At 33.5% G+C, this 20,835-nt stretch overlaps 1 protein-coding gene across 8 annotated transcripts in view; it reads left to right on the forward strand.

Annotated features, from left to right (window-relative positions):
• The window catches only part of didum (dilute class unconventional myosin), a 309,989-nt gene that overhangs the window by 92,961 nt on the left and 196,193 nt on the right, over window positions 1–20,835 (forward strand). For 6 of the 8 annotated variants that reach the window (XM_068391077.1, XM_068391078.1, XM_068391073.1 and 3 more), the window contains 9 exons: window positions 223–397; window positions 2,324–2,545; window positions 3,891–4,049; window positions 4,220–4,373; window positions 4,911–5,074; window positions 5,656–5,754; window positions 8,619–8,750; window positions 15,531–15,677; window positions 17,797–17,905. In XM_068391077.1, coding sequence (XP_068247178.1) covers window positions 223–397; window positions 2,324–2,545; window positions 3,891–4,049; window positions 4,220–4,373; window positions 4,911–5,074; window positions 5,656–5,754; window positions 8,619–8,750; window positions 15,531–15,677; window positions 17,797–17,905 — 1,361 coding nt within the window. The remainder of the gene's footprint in view (window positions 1–222; window positions 398–2,323; window positions 2,546–3,890; window positions 4,050–4,219; window positions 4,374–4,910; window positions 5,075–5,655; window positions 5,755–8,618; window positions 8,751–15,530; window positions 15,678–17,796; window positions 17,906–20,835) is intronic. The other 2 variants (XM_068391080.1, XM_068391081.1) reach the window with 1 other exon arrangement.

Raw genomic sequence — 20,835 nt, forward strand, 5'->3', positions numbered from 1 at the left:
TTTATTGAAATCTACTTTAGAATGTCTAGTACACAAAGCCTTAAGAGTAACTGCCTTAAGTTGACAAAAATTATTGGAATACTGTATATAGGAACCAGAAGTTATGCCTTTGTTGAACCCACCTTTCCAAACCATAGAATAACTACCATGTCAGGCATATACCATAACTGCTTCATAAATCATCAAGAAAATCATGAAAGAAATTTCTAACCTTCATTACAGACGTGTCCACCATATGCGTCAAACCGCAGCTGCCATCAAAATCCAAGCATGTATGCGTGGATGGCTCAAGAGAGTTCGCTATCAACGTCTCAAATATACTATTATCAGGTTGCAGTCTTGTGCCCGTGGCAATTGGGCACGACAACGCTTCGAGCACATGCGACGTGTTAGAGCGGTGAGTATTTTATTGGATAAATGATAGATCGTATTTTTTTTTTTTTTTTTTTTTAGATATTTTTCCATATTTCTCAAATATATATTACAAACTACCCCTATAAGTGCAGAGGTAGAATGTTTTCCTTATTAATTTTATGCCAAATGTGATACAACTGAACCAGGCCGTTTATTTTAGTTTATTTTTTTTTTTTTACTTTACTGTACCTATGTTTTTTCAATCATTTCAAAGAAAAGAAACCAAATTTTTTTTTTTTCATGTAGATTTGTTCAGCATTAATTTTGAAATAACTTTGGCATAAAAAAAATGTAGAAATACTTTTTAACCCATGACGGTAGTTCAGTTCAGTGAATATTGAAAAAAATGGTAAAACTGTTTTTTTCATTTTACAATGGTTCTGAATGAATATACCAATCTTGTTGTGTCGTTCTTATTTGCAGTAGAATATTATTGTTTATTTAAAGGTTTAAAGGCTGCTCATGAATGACAGGCAAGTGACAGTGACATTGCCCTATCAAGCAGTACAATGCCCTAGAGACTGATCATATTACATATGATCAGCACCCAAGCCCACTCTAAACCCAAGCTAGTATGAAGAAGGACCGGGCAATGTCTACTGATGACTCTGCCTATAGACCTAAAGACTCCCCCAAAACTTCCATCCTTAGTTCACCAGGATGGTGCGGTTGTAGCTACCAAAGGAACTAACGAGTTTGAGCGTGACTCAAACCCCAAACCCCAGTCTGGCGATCAATAGGCAAGGGCACTGCCACCAGGACACCACATATGTTAATTATGTAAAAGTTATTTCTTTTTAAAAAAATTACGAAGCCATTCCATTTATATAATTGCATCTAGGTGTAATCAGTATTAATATTATTACAGTACTAGCTAAGCTACAACCCTAGTTGGAAGAGCAGGATGCTAAAAGCCCAAGGCCTCCAAAAGAAAAAATAGCACAGTGAAGAGAGGAAATAAGGAAATGAATAAGCTATATATGAGAAATGATAGTAAAGCATATAAAGTATCTTCGAGATTAGTATCAATGTTAATATAGATCTATCATATATAAACAATAAAGAGAGAATCATGTCAACCTTTTAAACATAAAAACATTCACTGAAAGTTTGAACTTCTGAAGTTCCAACAATTAGATATTTTATTACATGTATGAGCTAGACTATGGTATGATTCATTAGAATTTATAATGAGTGGGAAAAATAATTTCTGCAAGATTTTTAAGAGCTAAATAGAATATTTCAAAACATAATGTATGATGATATCTGCATTTGGACGACCTTTTGCCGATGGAACTGCTGAAACAATATAGCATATTATACATTGGCAATGAAACCAACTTATTTTGTAGATTTGAGAACAAAGCCCTCAGAAGAATATTGAGAGAGTGAAAAGGCAGGAAACGATTAGAAATGAAACTCTAAGACTGATTAATTGAGTGCCATATGTGGATGAGATCATGGTGAGGGGTAGATGGAGATGGTTTGGGCATACTCTTTGCACTTCCCAAGAGAGATTAGTTCACCAAACTTTCAACTGGGCTCCAAAAGGTATTAGAAGAGTTGGAATACCAAGGCCTACAGGGCTGAGTACTATGAAGCATGAAGTGGGAGATGATGCATGGAGTAGTATTGATTTAAGAGCTCAAGATATAGACGACTGGAAAAATCTAACCGAGGCCCTTTGCATCTATAGGCATAGGAGAGAAGATGATGATGATGATGATATATTTAAGTACCAACCAAACTCGGCTGAGTCCTTCGTCACGCAAAGGGGAATGCTGAGAAGAAAAATCATGTTATTTTTTTTTTCAACCTCCCAAAAATGGGGGAAGGGCCATGGTAGATAGATAAAAAGATTAGGTGTTAGTGTTTGGGTTTTCGTCTAATCTTTCATTTTTCATTTCAGTGCATCGTTATTCAGAAGCACGTGCGGAAGTATCTCGCTGTCAAACACTTCAGGCTTGCTGTCAAAGGTTTTATCACCTTGCAAGGCATGGTCAGGTGCTTCTTGGCTAGGAGGAGGTTGAAGAAACTCAAGATAGAAGCCAAATCTATTGAGCATCAGAAGAAGCTGAATAAGGGATTGGAGAACAAGATTATCTCTCTGCAACAGAAACTCACCGAAATGGTTCGTTTTCACAATTTTCAGCTTTTTTAATTCAGAGTCGACTATCATGTTTTTTTTTTAAATTTTATGTTGTTCATAGGATATTTCAGGTACATTTCATGAAGATTGTAGCATTATATTTCATATTCCTGTAAAATGGCAGTTTTTCTTTAGTTCAATTAGAAAATTACTCTAATCCAGAGGCATTTCGTTAGAGGCATTCTCGTTCGGTTTCACAGTTCAACCACATGAATCCTGATGACAAAATTTTATCAATGAGAATTTTAGTACTCTTCAGTTTTTTATTGCTCTTCTCTACAAAGTGTTGTGTAGAAGAAATGTATTATTTATTAATATTAAGCTAAAACAGACCATAAATAGCAAATTCTAGAGGTATGTTGTATCTTGTTGAACTTCCCAACGTAAGATTGTAGTGAAGAGAGCCACAGAGTTTTTATTTATTGTGGTTGACAGGAGCTTGACACCTTGAAAGAAGGAATAACAAATATTTATGTGGATAGTAGGGGAGATATAGAAACAGCTATAAGTTTTGTTGGAGTAACTAAATTGGCACGAGAAAGTACAGTGTAATCGAGTAAAGTTATCTTCAGTTGTTTAGTAAAGAAGGGCATTTGCTGTATATTGCATATCTTTGCAAGGTTTAGCTTATAACATGCCCTTTGAAAAAGTAGTCTTTTACAGTTTTCATTCTGTAAGTGTTTAGACTTACAGAAGTTTGATGAGATGTCCATTTGTTGATCCAATCATTTTTAAAATTAATAATTTATATTGAGATGTAATTAGGCTTCAGTGATTCAGAATTTAGTCTTTATTTTATGTATGGTTTCCTGATTCAACTTTGTTTCCATGATAAATATTCTTTTGGATTCTGGATTCCAACGATGCCAGGCTAATGCCAAAAATAGGAACACGAAAATTATAGTTGAACAATTTTTAAAATCTTGATTCTTGTTTTAGTGCAATTAAGATTTGATTTAGGAAATATATCTTGCAAATACTGTATTGGTATAAATATAGAAATAGAAATATTTGCTAAAATTCCATTATATTTGTGGTATGAACAGTAATACTGTACTCTTTAACACAATCTGTTTGTGATAACAAACTACTGTATTGCTATTTTTTTCTAAAGCTGTTCACAGTATAAATTTTCAAAAGGTTTTTGTGTAGTAAAATAAATAGTTAATAAGAATACCTATATTTTAAATCCAAAACTTTCATATCTCTGTAAACGGCAAGTCATGGCTTCTTACATGGGAAAGAAAGTTGATTCAGTAAGCTCCTGTTCATATAGTGTTATAATTTTTACATATTCAAAATCTATTGTTTCTATTATTTTTTCCAGAAACATGAAAACAATAATATCAAAGCATACAAGGAAGAGATAACTGCTTTGAAGTCACAGGTTGTTGATATGAAGGCACTGGAAAGTCAGTTGAAGGGAACTACCAATCGGGTCACGGAGCTCGAAGCCCTCGTTACGAAACTCACAGTGGAAGTTGAGGTAATTGTGGTTTGAAACTACTACTACTTGTTCATTGATTTGTTATTCTGCACAAGCGTAGAATGTTTGTAAGCATAAAACTTCTACTTGTAATTGATTTGTTATCCCGCACAAGCATATAATGTTTCTAACCATAAGAAAATAAGCTTAATTAGTAACTATAATTTCAGCATGAGAGAGGTGAGAAAATGGACATCTTGACCCAGAAGGAACAGGCCGAGAAGGAGAACCGCGAGTTGTTGGAAAGACTCAATGCGGAAAATGCGAAACTCACCGAGGAACTTAAAGAGGCACAAAAAGAAGAGTCCCTGAGGCAAGGGGAAGGTAAGGTGTTGATTAGATGATTGAGAAGTAATTACTGTATATCATGAAAGTAATTGCAGGATAAATTTGAATCATAATATTCTTTGCGTAATATCTAAAAGTGTCGGGAGCCTCATATGGAAGTTACATTGGATCATAATGTCTTCAAGGAATTGTAGAAGGCAGGAGAAGGGTCTGCTGTCTCTTTATTTCATTGTTTCTGTTAAAGGAACAGTTCGCTAACATGACAATTTGTACTTTTATAATTTCTATGTAGTTTGTGTCTCATTGATCATGTAGTTTCAAAAGTTCTTATTAAGGAAAGAGAACACTTGGTGCTTATTAACATTGAATCTCAGACCTGTACTCTTACAGATTTCTCGAAAGTAGTTGAAATTAAATTCTTGAATATATTTTACCGAGGCATAAGTGGTGTCTCATCAAAATGGTTTTATAAACTAAAGAGATGATAGAATTTCTTTTTGTAAGTTTTAATTGTTACATTCCAAGCATTGTTATACTACAGTATATATTTGACTAGTATATCATATTTTCCAGAGCTGCTAAGAAGGAAATTTGAAGCTGAAAAGCAGCAAATAATTATGGAAAGCTCAGAAGAGAAGGCAGCCTACCAGAGATTGTTAGGAGAGTACAATAGATTAGAGCAGAAGAATGACATTCTCGAGGAGCAGCTTGCTAAAGTGAAAGGCGGCACCCATAAGGTACAGTAAAGAGTTTTTATATTAAATATGCTAATGTTCATTCACAGTCTGTCTTGTGAATTAATAGAAATAATCCCTTTTGAAAATACTAGTTTTAATTTTTACTCTATATTGTTGTACAGTAAAGAAGTTTTTATTTTGAATACACTATCGTCCATTCACAGTCAGTCTTGTAGATTGATAGAAATAATCCCTTTTGAAAATGTTAAAGTTTTATTTTGTTCTCTATAATTTTGTACAATATTTTTTTTTTTTAAACACACAAATGTCCATTCACAATCAGTCTTGTGAATTGATAGAAATAATCCCTTTTGAAAATACTAGTTTTAATATTTACTCTATATTGTTGTACAGTAAAGAAGTTTTTATTTTGAATACACTATCGTCCACTCACAGTCAGTCTTGTAGATTGATACAAATAGTCCCTTTTGAAAATACTAAAGTTTTATTTTGCTCTCTAAAATGTACACTAAAGAAATTTTTATTTTAAACACGCTGTCCATTCACAGCCAGTCTTGTAGATTAACTGTAACCCCTTTAGAGAAATAAAATTTTTTTATTTTGTTGGTTGTATTTTACAGAGAAGCGCCAGCAATGTAAGCAATAGCGGAGCAAGCGACACTCCCACAGAACTGGTGAGAGATGATATCATGGATCTAAGTTCCATGATTGGCGATGATGTGAGTACATATCAGTTTTCAATTTAAAAACTAATACTATAAAGGCAGAACATTGTACATTTTTTCAATGCATCATTTTTCTGCATTGCTTCGGAGCCTCTGTTTCAATTTTCTCTCTTTGAATTTACAAGGAGTAACTTAAAGTATACTGAAAAGTGGGAATTTTCTTTGTAGTTTGGTAATATCTCTTGATTATCCAAAGCTTGATGGCATTATTGGCGGAGTGCGCTTTGTGGATAACCAATTCCGAAGTCCTGGCTAACGTAAAGTTTCTTTTCAGCTTCTTAGTGTTTAGATAGAAGACTTTAATGTCTACTTATTTTTTAGTTACTTTCGTCTTGTTTTTTTCTTTATAAATCCGATTAGCGATCCTTTAGAATACATTTTTTTATAGGATTTATAAAAACTTCTTGAGGTTATGTTTATTATTTTTTAGTCATAAATTGAATTATCAGAGACTAAGAATGGTATGAATTTGGTAATGGGAAATATCAAACAGTACGAAATGAGTTAATGATTAGTAAAACTTATCTTGACAACATCAGGTAATTAGAGTATGGTAATTTGACTTTTCATTGTATTTAGACTACTTATTGAAAATAATACACAAGATATTACATTACATTTATGATATTTCTTTATCATTTTAAGATTGTTTAAAGAGACTAGTCACATTTTAGATTCTCTTAGGGCTTCCTTGAAATATGTGCAACATCATCACTAGCTAAGCTACAACCCTAGTTGAAAAAGCCTAATGCTTCAAGTGTCCCTGTGAGGAAAGGAAATAAGGAAATAGATACGCTATATATGAGAATTGAATAAAAAATATGAAATATTCTAAGATCATTAACAATGTTGAAATATATCTGTCATATATAAAGTATGAAATGAGATGTATGGCAACCTGTTCAACGTTACACTTACAGCAAATTTGAACTTTAAAAACAAAAGATATAAAGTATATACTGAATACGTAAAAATTCGAGGAGGATAGTGATGAAGTAGTTGCACCAAAGGGAATAGAAAAAATTAAAGGACAGGAAACTATGGAAGTAAGGAGCATGTGGGTGCTCCAAAGAAAATTAAAAATATTATTGCTTGAACACATCATTTGAGTTTGGATGATCAAGAGATTACTCTTACTATTTATGATTTTTTGTAATGAACACGCTCTACTAACATGTATTACTGTTGTTAATTAGTTTGTGTTAACTCAGTGTAGTTTGTTTATTGATATACTAGGTAATTATCGTAAAATATTTGTCTTAGAAGGTTATACTTCTTGAATCTTCATTGTTTTCCTCTCTTTTTCTGAATGAATTCTCTTGTTCCTCTTACGATTATTCTGGTTGACTACTACTTCCATTGCTTTTATTATTCTGATCCTTACAAATGTAATGCATATCTGATGCTGCCTTTACTCTTCTAAGTCCTTAAGAATGCAAGCATTCAACATTGCATTAACATTTATGCTTTTGTAATGTTCACCTTCGTTCTCTACTCCACCAAAGATATTTTACTTATTTTGAGGCCTGCCTTTGAGGTTTCAGAAACAAAAAGTCTTCCCATATTACTAAATTTTTTTATACTGACACAGATTTACTTGTGCCACATTGAACATGCAATGTTTGTTTTGTCACTGTATAAGATGTTATTTTGAAGCTGTTTTGTCTTGTACGAAACCCTTTTGCATGTTGGAGATATCTTAAATAGTATTTCTTGCTGAGCTTTTGAAATTTCATTGTGAGTTCATAAATAATATTTCTTTATGTACAATTTCTGGTGACTATTCAAGGTAAACAGTGGAATAATTTTCAATGATTGATCTCTTAAATTTTTGTTTTAATTGTTACATCTTTCTATTCTGTTAAAATTAGCCTTGTACTATGAGAAGTTATTTAAAACTTTGTGTTCTTATCTTTCTCATGGTGTTGAAAGTTCTGTTTTTATTAACTTTGAACCAGTTAGGTACTCTTGATTCTTAATATTCCTGGCAATTTTTTAGTGGTTTCGTTGCCTCAAAATTCTCAGTATGTTCTGACACTATCCAAACTGGAACTGAAAAAGTAGATACTGAAATTATGATTATTATTATTAAACTTTTCAATGAGTTAATAAATGCGGCTCTTTTGCTTAAAGAATTCGTCTTGACTTTGTTTTAATGGTCAAGTACATCCCTTTGTATACAGTATTAGTAATTTTGCAAATTAACCAATAAGTAAAATTGCACATAGGCTACTGATATCTGCAGTAATTACAATGGCTTGCCTTGATAACACTAAGAAATTTACTCCTTGTATCTTCTGAAATAAATAGAAAGTTGCAAAGACCTCACAATGAAAATTTCCCAAGCCTGTTCAAAGTTTTCAAAGAGCATCTTGCATTTGTCTTGGATGAGATTTTTCATGGTTATTTGTCTATTTTTGAATGCTAACTCAGGAGTGGAATTCTGTAAGTTATATATTGCAAAATAGTTGTTCGGTTCAAGAACCGAGCGTCAGTAGGAATACTTTTAGTTCATCAATTAGTAGTTTAGTTTTGCTATGAACATTGCATTATATTTGAATATTAGATACACAGCAAAAATAACTTTTGCTTGTGATGCCTAAAACTGCTTCAAAGAATTTGTTGTATACTACATAACTGAATATACGAATATTCTGTACTATATAGTACATTTTATAATAGGTAATCCATAGCACTGAAGTTAATGAGGGAAATCTACTCCTTAGAACTGATGTAATCTGAATAAAGTACGGTGACACCATTATTTGTGACATTATTCAAACAAGAGGTGGAGGTTTATCTGGGATTCAGGAACATTTTAGATGAAGTTATGCTAATGAAACTCTTTACATCCACAGGACATTGGATATGGCTCCGTCAGAAGCAGAATGAGCGAGAATTCAGACTCCAGTAGAAATCTGGAGAACATTGAATGGGAATCACCTCAGAAAATCCCCAATGCAGACATCAAGATCCATGTGCCAGAAAGGGTAAGTCGTGTATACCAGCTTTTATTTTATGGTTTTACTGGTGACAAACATTGTAAAATTTAAGGATTCTTCTGCAGAGTAAATAATACTTGTACAGTATATGTTTTATATTATTTGTAAACGGTACCAAGTCAGTGACTTTATTGAAGAGGTCTATCTATCTGGACCTCTTTTTATTTACTTCTTGTATATACCCAAGTATTTACAGGTAAATAAACTTTTGGACTTGAAGGAAATATGTCCTAGGAATGTCACGGTGTGTTACGAACCTGCGTTCATTATGCAAAGTGGTGGTTATTGTTCATGATTACCTATAATGGAATCTGGTTAATCTGTTCTAAGATCTGCAGATATGTAATCCATGATAGTAAGGTCTCTTGAAAAAAATCATTGTTATCCTTGTACAGTATGCACTTCAAGATCTGCCTTCAGTTTATGTATATATATCCTATGAAATATAAGCCATTGTTTCAACAAATGGATTAAGCTATTTTGCTATGGTTTGGAATAATTGTTAAATCTAAACAGACTAATGCCATTTTAACTAGTAAATAAGGTTTATGTATTCTGGCAACATCTTCTCTGGTCCAATCTTTCATCTATCATAGTGTTCTAGAGGATTAAACTTATGTTGTTACCCCTGGATGACTCTTTAGCAAACTCTAGCAATATTTTTCCCATCATTTTTTTTCAAACAGCATGAGTGCCACTAATGCATTTCTCTTTTCTTATGATACAGTTAGGGATCTATCAAATTTTCTTTGTTTTCCCAACTTGTTGAGTAACTGTTATTGATACTTGTCTTTTCCTTTCATGGTGTGAAGTGTTTTTATTTCACTTATTCCATCTAATACACATTTTGGGTTTATCAAGAAGCTCATTACTTGTGTATTTCCGTCTTCTTACTGAGTTAATGTTGCCTTATATATGTTGAATACATGGAATTTTTGTGCTTACAGCATTATACTGAGCCAGTGATAGTATCGTTTCAGTGTGAAGGACTCTGAAGGCCTGTATTAGATTATAAGTTTTGGTATGAGAACAAGACCTTTATAGAAGAGCAATTCTTTATCTTTGTCAATGTCTCTTTATTCCTTCTTTTTGGCAGCAGGGAAATTCCTCACAAGTACCACAAAAATTACCTGTTTAGCATAATTAAGGTTCCATTGATCTTAGAATCATGCTTTAAAACCCTCGGTCATTTGTCTCAATGTGTCAAAGGTATTTGCTTGTTGGCCCAGGGCTACATTTCCACATTCCTATAGGCACCAGTGAAGTGACAAGTACCTTCAGAAGGGGAATGTGGCATCTATCAACCCAAAAGATACTCATCGTCAGCCTTATTCTTATTTCTTTCCCTTAATTATGCCAGAAGACCTCGTAAAGTTGCCTTTCTTTGCCGGATGACCAGGAATGAGGTACCTCAAACCCAGACCATGAAGGGGATCATGTTTTCTCCATCCTGGTTGAAGACTTCTCCCTAAAGGGATAGATAAGTGGACCAATAGAAGAGGCCGAGTATCTTTATGTAATGTTCACAAATCCAATGTCTAAAAGGGTTCTAGCATCAATACATGGTATTAGAATGGTTACACGTTCCCTTGGCCAAATCTAAAACTGTTCCTAGAAAAAGCATTTAATAAAAAAGTACTACTTAAAGCACTACAGACAACAGGTTGAAATAGAACCTAAGATCCTTTTTTAAGATCATAGAATTAGGGAATGAAGGTATCAGAAGATTTCATTCAGACTGATCCTCATTGGAAGATGTTGTCTACTGTTGGTCTTTTCTAATGGGTCATTTTTTAGGGCACTGATGTCTTTTATGAGGTGTCCTTTTGACCTTTACCTGCATTGGTTAATGCCTATGGCTATTTATTTGTTCCCTTCTCGAATGGTACATTTTCTAGGGCACTAATATCCCTTATAAGGTGTCCTTTTGATCTTTACCTGCATTGGTTAATGCCTATGGCTATTTGTTTTGTTTGATCTCTTGCGACCTAACAAATCAACTTCTTTAACTATGTTTTGCTCTAATATTGATATTTCATTTAATTCTCAAGTCAATCAGCAAAGAAATCCAGAAATGCAACTCATTGGTTGAGGAAATGCTGCCCTGACATTAGAATTTTTACCGAGATGTCAAGTCATTGCGCTATTATTTCTCAAAGGAATACTGAAATTACTTAGTCCTCCATTTAGCATTTTAGCATGTGAGTGATATAGCACCCCTCTTATTTAATTGGTTTATAAATAAGAATGAAGGTGTAATCTCTGAAGAAAGAAATGTTTTCATAAATTTTCTTATCTCCATATGTATCTTATAAAGCATACATATAAGATGTATGCTCATTTCCTCTAGGGAAGTCCTTTGTAAATGGCTGTTGAATAGATGATTTAATAACTGCGAATCAGCATCTACCATACATACAATCTGTAAACTTGATCTATAAACTGGGAAATCTAGCACACTGGCAAACCGTATTCTGTTGAGAAGTCTCTTTAATTTTTATTGAATATGGTCTGCTATATAATCTCAATTTACTGCTATACATTAATCACACTTACTCATTGTTCACCCAAAAAGTAGTGCATCATATCTTTTATTCTATGCTATACCATTTGTATCATAAGAGCTAAAATCATTTATAGTTAATTTTTGTTTCATTGAAGTGCATGTGTACAAGAGAGACATACTATCACTTGGAATTGACATTAATAATGTCAAGGAATTTAAATCAAACTCAAACAACTAAAATCTAAGGATATTCATTGCATAATATTAAGCTTTTTAATTTTGGTTGGTATGTTGTGACAAATACTTCAGTTAATAAGAGCCAACTACTTTAACCAGTATTCCTGTTTTAGCATTGTTGTTGAAAATATTTTACCAGTCATCCTCTAACAATAAGAGTGCTGCAATTTTAGGGATTTAATCAATTATTTGGTTCCCATGAAATATATTATTGAAATTGGTGGTGGGTCTTTTTTGTGTATAAAGCTAACTACATTTATGTGTGATTTTGTACAGAGTATTGTCTTGGTACAATTTAGTAACTGTAAAGAGGTGGTTATATTTAAAGTCTTTAAAGAGGATATTTCAGGATGGTTTGCTACAGCAAGGTGGTATATTACTTAGTTGATAAGGAAGCTCAGAAATTATGACGATTAAATTTTTTTTTTTTTTTTTTTTTTTGTGAACGATGATTTGTCACCCAAACTATTTTGAAGCACTATTTGATTACTGGCATTAATGAGTTAAGTTGCTGGGACTAGAAATGTTTCTACGAGAAAGTCTCCTTCTGGCTATTAGTTTGGTTTGCCATTTGTTTGTCAAACAGGACACAATAGTAGTGACAAATCAGACAGGCAGGAGAAACGGAGTTCTATTAAAAGGAGGGTTTCATACTATAGAAAGTTGTTAAGAAGGGTGAGGCTATCAGTTAGGATTTTTAAAAATTACTAAATATATATATATAAAAAAAACTTTAGAACCAATTTTCATCAGTTTTAGTAAGTCTTAGTATATAATATCCCCAACAATTTATGCTCACAAAATGCATGGCTGCATCTTGAGTCTTTAACAATTGTCAGTTGATGGAACATCACTTCATAAAGATATGGTTTTGTCTGTCCTCCTTATATTTTGTGGTAGAAGTTTAGTTTATAATGAGCTACGCCTGAAGGTGGTCCAGTAATTTTCAATACTTCATCTACTAGAAATAATAATATTTTGGAGCCAATCTGCTACCATTGTAAGAACAGAATACCTTTAAGCCTAAGAGCTTCTATAAGGAAAATGCCTAACGTTGGAAAGGGAATAAAGCAAAGAATAAACTTTATTAAATATTTAAAACTACAAATAAGGTATAATAACTTATGACATTAGACATTGGGGAGTTTGCTCAATAAAAAAAATATTTGCATCAATTTTGAAATTTCGTTGTTTTATGATTAAAGTACATGGCTAGGAAAAATATTGTATTATTTTGGCTAAGGTTGAAAAGAAATTAAGAGGACTTGAGTGGAATTGAATCCACAAAAGAAAAGATAAGACTGATAGGGTTAAATCCATACCTATTATAGTACTACATGGTGGATGGTATAGTCTTAACAGATCTGAATGAAAATGATGGTCAGAATTGCGAAATGTTTTATAATGCGTGAACATTGAGCTCAACAAATATCACCACCTGGTGCTGTCAAACATTCATGGTTACAGAAGCTTAACTGATAGTAATTATTGTTTTTAGGAAGAAATGTAAACCTAACTGCTTATATGGTGTATTGGGAGATTTGGAAAGAGTTGCATACATTTCCACTGGCTTTGAGTCAGAATGGCTGTCTGCTAAAGAAGGTGATGAATGCTAGAGTTGATGGGAGAAGTACAAGAGGAAGGCTAAGGTTTGGGTGGATGGATGGAGTGAAGAAAGCTCTGGGTGATAGGAGGATAGATGTGAGAGAGGCAAGAGAGCGTGCTAGAAATAGGAATGAATGGCGAGCGATTGTGACCCAGTTCCGGTAGGCCCTGCTGCTTCCTCCGGAGCCTTAGATGACCGCGGAGGTAGCAGCAGTAAGGGATTCAGCATTATGAAGCTTCATCTGTGGTGGATAATGTGGGAGGGTGGGCTGTGGCACCCTAGCAGTACCAGCTGAACTCGGTTGAGTCCCTTGTCAGGCTGGGAGAAACGTAGAGTAGAGGTCCCCTTTTTGTTTTGTTCATTTGTTGATGTCGGGTACCCCCCAAAATTGGGGGAAGTGCCTTGGTATATGTATGTATGTTGAGTCAGAAGAGATTACATTATTTTTTATAATTTTTCTACTGTTAAAACAGGAAATGTATGATACAGTTACAAAATATTGATTAAATCAAACCGTACCAGGCAGCACTAAAATCACTCTTATGCAATTATTCTGAAGATGACATTGAAAGAAAATGTCAGCTTTGAAATCAGATGGAAAACTGACTAGGCCAGTAGATGGAAGATTTTCCATTTCCAGACAGTCTTATCTGTTATTAATGCTTGTAATTAGTGCCAGTAACAAGTATAGTTTTGACAGTGGTATAGTTGTTAAGATAATCAAGAAATAGGTGTTTATAAAACAGGTTTTTGTAACTTCGAGCAACTAAAATATTTTTCAGGGACAGCAAATAGAGATGATGGGTATATTTTTGTGATAAATTGATTGATACTTTCTTCCATATTTGAAAATAACATGTATAGAAGCTGGTAAATTAAATTTTAGAAAATATTAATGATGTATAAGGTTTGCTCAACAATTCCACTTGGAACTCGTCGTTTTGATTTTCATGAGTAAGACGGTGATACGTAACGTTCGTTATTATGTAGTTGTTTAGAAGTCTAACATTCCTTGGGAGTAAGATTTCATCTTTTAACATTCTGTTGATGTGTATATTTAACCTCCTCAAATCTTGGTCATTTGCACTGTTATTTTGTGTAATAATTAATGCTTATCAACTACGAAAACTATTGTTTTCTTGTAAGTATTTGCTATCTTCTTATTGAGCTGATGCATGTTTTAGGTAACTTGATGATTCTCAGACTTTGGAACAGTCTTTTTATATATATTTTTACAGATTACAATGATCCCCATAAACATTTTAATGTCAGTTTTTCTTTTTATGAGTTCTCTCCACTCAATTTGTTCGGTATAGTATTCTGTTTTCATTAACTCCTATTATTTCAAGTTATTGACTTGTCTTGTTTTATCCATGATTTCTAGGCCTTCTAATAGATATGTGTCCTACTATTTCCATATCTACCTTTATTTTATCAGTTGAACCCCAGCCATTGTCACATATCCAAAACATCTCGGTCTGTAAATTCTCCATATTTTTCTCCTGGCTTTGGACACTGCATCTATCAGATAGTCCTTCATGCATCATGAGATTTTTCACTGTACTCCTTTTATAAATCTTAACATTTTAAGTTCTCATATTTAAAAATCTCCTTCATTTTCTTTCTGAGTATCCATGTTTCTCTCATTTATGATACAGGCCTTATGTGCACCCATCATAAGTCTGTACTTTCTAAGCTATAGAACATTTTAATTGCCAATAGTCTAATTATAGTTTAGTTATCTCTATGCATTTCATCCATCCCATAGCCAGTGTGCATCCAAAGTTAGAAATGTACTATTTCATCCAAGACCTGTCCATCTACCACAACAGAGCATTGAACTCTTTCTTCCATGTTTGGTTTTGACATAATTTTTGGAGTTCGAAAATTGCCTATGCCACATAATTTTGTAATCCAGAGCAACTATTATGACACCACATGTTATGTTTGGTGCACAGTAGAGGTAACCCCTTACTTTTCCCACACCACCATATAATAATTCATAATTTTACTTTTTTTACTTCCTAACACTATTAGTTATGTTTTGCTTACTTTGATTTTCAGTTTTCTCTTGTCTCCCCCACTCTTCGGCCTTTAAAACATTTCCACAATATCTTCCTGTCATCTTTATAGTAGCTTTGAGAGGTGCCTTTCAGTTTATAGATATAAGTACTTAATTTTTTTCACACACTCACACACTTAATGTATTTCAATTCCAAATTAGTCTGATAACCATTAAGTTGAGAATGGCCTCTAAAATGCTCTTCAGAAATGCTAGTAATGACTTGAGTCTTAAAAGGTATGGAATGTTTTGGAGTAAAGTGTGTATTTGGTAGTGTATTGTATACAGCATCTCTAACAGTGTATCCCTTCACTCATTCTGTGCTGCTTGATGATGATGACTCTGGGGGTAATATAGGTGGAGGATATCACCTTAGTCCTTCAACTCCAAAACAAAGTACGTGAGTTAGAGAAGGAGCGGAGAACTATGGCCAAACGGGTAGACCAACTGGAAACGTCATCTTCTCCTTTGGATGACTCGCAACATGCACAGGAACTAATTCGGGTATGCCATTGTGGGTGCTTCTAGGGTCAGTGGGACCGCTAACATATGCCTCTAGAGGAATAGTATCCTGTATAGTCTTGGTGGCTGTCAGTGTTTATTTAATTAAGTTTTACACTTACAATAATCTGACTCACAGCTGTAGTTGAAGAAAGCTTCATAGGACACTAACACTGCTGTATATGCGATTTATTTTTCCGTTCTCCTGGAAATCCTTATCAAGACTAGGATTTGAACAAGAAGGAGCAATGAGACTGTGATGTATTGTAGTTTGCTTATCGTTGTCATTTTTAATTTAAGCTTTTATTTGCATTTTGTTGATTTTACAGCTCATTTTATGAGATAAATGTTTACATCAATGGGTCTTGGTTATTGTTTATTTATAGTCTTTGTGATGTCTTATAAAGTGAATCAATGTTTTGTATGGGAAATACGTTAATTTGATTATCTACTAAATAATAATTCAACTGCAACTTACATGCTTAAAAGTTTATATGGCAAAAGTAATATAATTTATATTTCTTTGAATTCTAATTGTGTATATTAAAACAAAAGTTTTTATAGTAGGTAAAAATTGATAGGATTCCAGAGAATCATGAATACAAAAAAACAGAAAATTAAAGTCTTCCTTAGACCTGATACCATTATACAGAAGCTGGATCCTGGTTCAGAGAATTGGGTGGGACTGGACTCTGCCGTGAATAAAATGTTTGAATAATGGTTTGTAATATTGGAATTATGCTTTTGCTCTCTGGCATTTGGTCCATTAGAGTTTTCTTGTCAATATTAAACGTAATTTTAGGAAGCCATATTAATCTACCTTCCAGTAAAAGATGCGGCCAACACTGGCAACTAATAAAGATCATTTCAAGTGACGGTGCTTTTACCCACAAATATCAAGCTTTTGAGTTGATATCCTACGGTTGATCTGTAAGATGCTAGGTATCCTCTACTGACATTAAACCCTTGATAATTACTAAGATGAATAATTACAGTAATACTGATTAATATATGCGGGATCTATTTCATTTTTGGATTTGTTTCATTGGGACTAGTACAGCTGTAATTGCGATCGATATAACAAAAGTCTTAACCGATGACTACTTATACCGGGTCACTCGATTAGGTACAAAACACAATCTTCATTTGAATGGAACGAGTCTGGAGTAGTAAAGGATTTTTTAATTAGAATTATTCTGGGAATATTTTTTTGTACTTTGTTATAAGTACAGTACAGTCACCTCGTCTCATATTTTTTTGTCGTCGGTCTTATGGAAGTATGCGTCTAGCAAAATATGTACACTTTGAAAACATGGGTTTACATATCTTTATTTTTGTGTCATTATTACAGTATGTATAATATAAAATGTTTCGGTGTTCATCCAAATTACAGTAATATGTTTTGTACAATTTTATACTTCAAGTTTAGTTATATTGCTTTTATGTACAGTATTCTAATATTTATTTATACATGTTTTGATGATAGAAATTTTTCAAAATGTTGCATGATTCGCCTTGTACCTTCCTCTCATATATATTGGCAGCTAGCACTATATAGTAATAGATATTAAAGCTTTATTTCAATATATGAGAGGCCACATTACATGTGTGTAATTTAGATCGTATTTGTGCACTAGCGTGAGGTCTCTGTGACATGTAACAGGACACAAAAGTTCAAGTTCAAGCTTTTATAAAAACGTTCAATTTATTTTGCATTCTGGTCACCCTTTCTGCAAGGGTACTCTAATCTCATTGAATGAGAGATCTGTTTTGACACTGGGAATATGAATATTGTAAAATTTATGATTTTACCTGTTAATAGTTGCTTCTGCTTTTGTATACATTATGTAGTTATGGTGGTGTGTATATATTGTATTTTAATGTCTGTTATTCCTATAAATTTTTCATTTTTTCAATACTTATGTTTGGAATTTATCATAACTTTCATATATTCTGTATGTATATACTGCAATGTAAATATTGTGAGGTTTTTCAATCCAATCCTGCAGTTGGGAGATGTTGGCCAGGATTGGCAATCGCTTGAATTGTTCGTCTATTTTGAGATGACTTGTGTCATTTGACAGCGATGTGTTGTTAATAATGATTTATTATGAATCCACAGCTACAAGAACTTGAGATGGAAAATGCCAAGATAAAGGACGACCTTAATCGCCTGCGGAAGTCCATTGCAGAGTCGGAACCTCACAACAACCAAGTGCAAGAGTTTATGAGTGAGTGTTCAGTTTTAAATTTTGTTCAGATGGCCCCATGAAATGTTAAGTAAGCTCAGTTGTTGAAATTTTAATATCCCTCTGTAATGGTTAGTTGTAATGAGTGATATACTAAATTCCATAATGTACTTGAAGCTTTGCTGAACTTACATACAGTGCATGATGCCATTTAGAATCATTTCGTCTACTGGTGGTGGTTTATATTTCTAGTTTGTAGTCTTGAGTCTGTTCTAGATTTAATTACATTGTATTTGGCATCTTAAAGCAGTGTTCCAACTTTGTATTGATTTATCACTTGATATCACGTTCGCAGTGACTTTAGAAGTAAACAGGCGACAAGCGTGTGTTCTAAAAGTAAACATGCGACAAGCTTGTGCTCCTTGATGACCAAATTATATACAGTAGTTAGCAACTTATGTAGATACTTAGATCTGAAAACATTAATGATCTGGTTTCACAACATTTTGAAAATGTTTATTGAATATAAGAAATGGACTCTGGCAGGGAAGGGTTTTTATTACTGCATTTATCCTGACAGTTAGCACTGTTACACCATGGGGCTAAAATCTAATCCTTATGGACGGCTTTATTTTATTCTTTATAGCCTCAAATCTGCATTGCACCCAGCAAATTTCTGAATTTGGTATGACTTTTTTTTGAAAGAGACCTCGATTGTCTTTTGTTATAGCATCTTTCTCAGGATACAGTATGCTTGTAGGGGATCTTTAGTTCAGGAAGGACATGTTTGGTGTGTGTGGTATTGCACGTCTATGCAATAAGGTAATACAGGTATTTGATTGGTGGTCTCTAATTGAGTTAATAAGCTAATGAGACTCTTACTAAGAATATTTTTTAACAAAGATAAGTCTCGAGTACCCACCCTCCCTCCCTCCCTCCCAGTTAGATTTGATAGGCTATGGGAATCGAATATAATGGTATAATTCCTTCCTTATAAGAACTTCCTCTTCCTTGTGTTATCTGTAAAGCCAGAATTTGTACTGATCTATACTATGCCTAAAAGTTGTTCATATATTCCAGAACATCATAAACAGTATGGTAGAAACTAAGAGAAAGGTTTGCCATGCAACTTCTACTTATGATTCCAAATCTCAAACAGATGTGTGTTTTGCATTCATCTCCTCTGAAAAGTTTGATCAAGAGACTAGTTCCATTGACCGAACAAAGTTTGTTTTTCCAATAGGCTCCAACATGAAGTTTTCATCCTACATCCTTTCATAAATCAAACATCAGCAGGTGCATGTTAACCCTTGTAAATTGGGCACAGCAGATAGTGGATTAACGAAAGAGACTTGCAAGTGTGGATTGACAACTGATAAATATGCTAAGGCATGGCTGAAAGTAGATCAGGTGAATACTGTCAACAATAATCTGGGGACTAGGTCAGGTCGACAGTACTATAGGCTCACACTTACTACATTCTGTCTGCTGATATGAATGTTATGCAAACCCATTTTAATACATAATGACTTGAAAATGGGTAAAGAATAATTGAGTTGCTGATTTAACACACTGAAGTGTTTAACAAAAAACCAACTGATAAGGAAAACAGTAGTGTTGATATATTTCAAAGAACACAATGCAATGTAACTAAGCAAAATAGCAGATAATTACTAACAACAATTTAATACTTACTTAACAATTACTGGATCATGCAACCAAAATAAAAGAAGAAATCCTGATGAAATTCTCTTTCTTAGATATAGTACCACTAATAAAACTTAAACTAGAATATGATGAAATTATCCATAAAGAAAATGAGCAGTTTTGTAGACATTACATCCTTGTTTGAGATCTGTTTTTATTCCAAACCAGTCAGTCTATTATCAGCATACGAAAATATGTATTGTTTTCACCACACAAACTTTCAATTGCTTTCGTCAACTTACTGTTAATACCTTACATTATAAACACCAAACACATTTTCATCAAATTACCAAAAGCTTTATGGGTCTATATATGCCACATACAGAATTTTTGTTTCTTTAAAATTTTTCACACAATATTACATCACACCACTCCATTACATAAACCCACACACTGCCTCTCCCTTGTGTCATGTCATACTTTCTTCATAAAATCCTACGTACAAACACCTTCCTCACCTTTACCTTAATACGAAGGAAAATTTATTCCTTGCTTTCAGAAATTTTCCCTCATTCTCATATAGATTTGATTAGCTCCTTAATTATGCTATCACCAGTATATACCACAAATTAATAATCACATCAACCTTTTTGTCTGTCCATTCTTTAAGCCCTTAATTATCCTCTTCATGTCTCCAATGGTCATCTTCATAAGCTTTCTCATACTTAAACTAACCCTTTCCAGTTTGTAATATTTTCAAGTTTAAATGGCTTCAGATTATCACAATACTCAATCCACCAAACCAGACAGTTTCAAGTCTGGTAGCATTTCTCCATTTGCAGAATTTTATTTGGAAATATTTTAGTTAACTTTTCTTCCAGCATATAGACTCCTATAGAACAGCTGATTATGTATGAATTTATTTATAATCTCACCTCTCATTTTAGTTATTTCCTTGCTTTAAACTTTATTCTCAATCACCTTATCTAACTACCCCCCTTTTACAGAATCTTATCTGTAGCATAATTGTACCTTGGTATATCTTATTTTATCTTTTCTCTAAATCTTTAAACTTCCTCATCTCGTTACTTCTTTTATTTTATTTTTTTTTTAACTATTTGGTCATCCTAGCTGTCAGACTCATGAATTTTGTCTAAGGAGCAATGACATCAGTGCCATGTCAACCTATGGGAGGACCCCAAGGCTTTGAGCTTCTTAGGGGCCCCTCGAAATCCCCCAACGGCTCTCCCGGCATTTTTCATGTTCTCTTTTCATACAATTTATGACAATGATATTACAACTGAAGTAAATAATCCATAGTTTTG

This window comes from Palaemon carinicauda, chromosome 17 (genome assembly GCF_036898095.1).
Source record: "Palaemon carinicauda isolate YSFRI2023 chromosome 17, ASM3689809v2, whole genome shotgun sequence".
Lineage (NCBI taxonomy): Eukaryota > Metazoa > Arthropoda > Malacostraca > Decapoda > Palaemonidae > Palaemon > Palaemon carinicauda.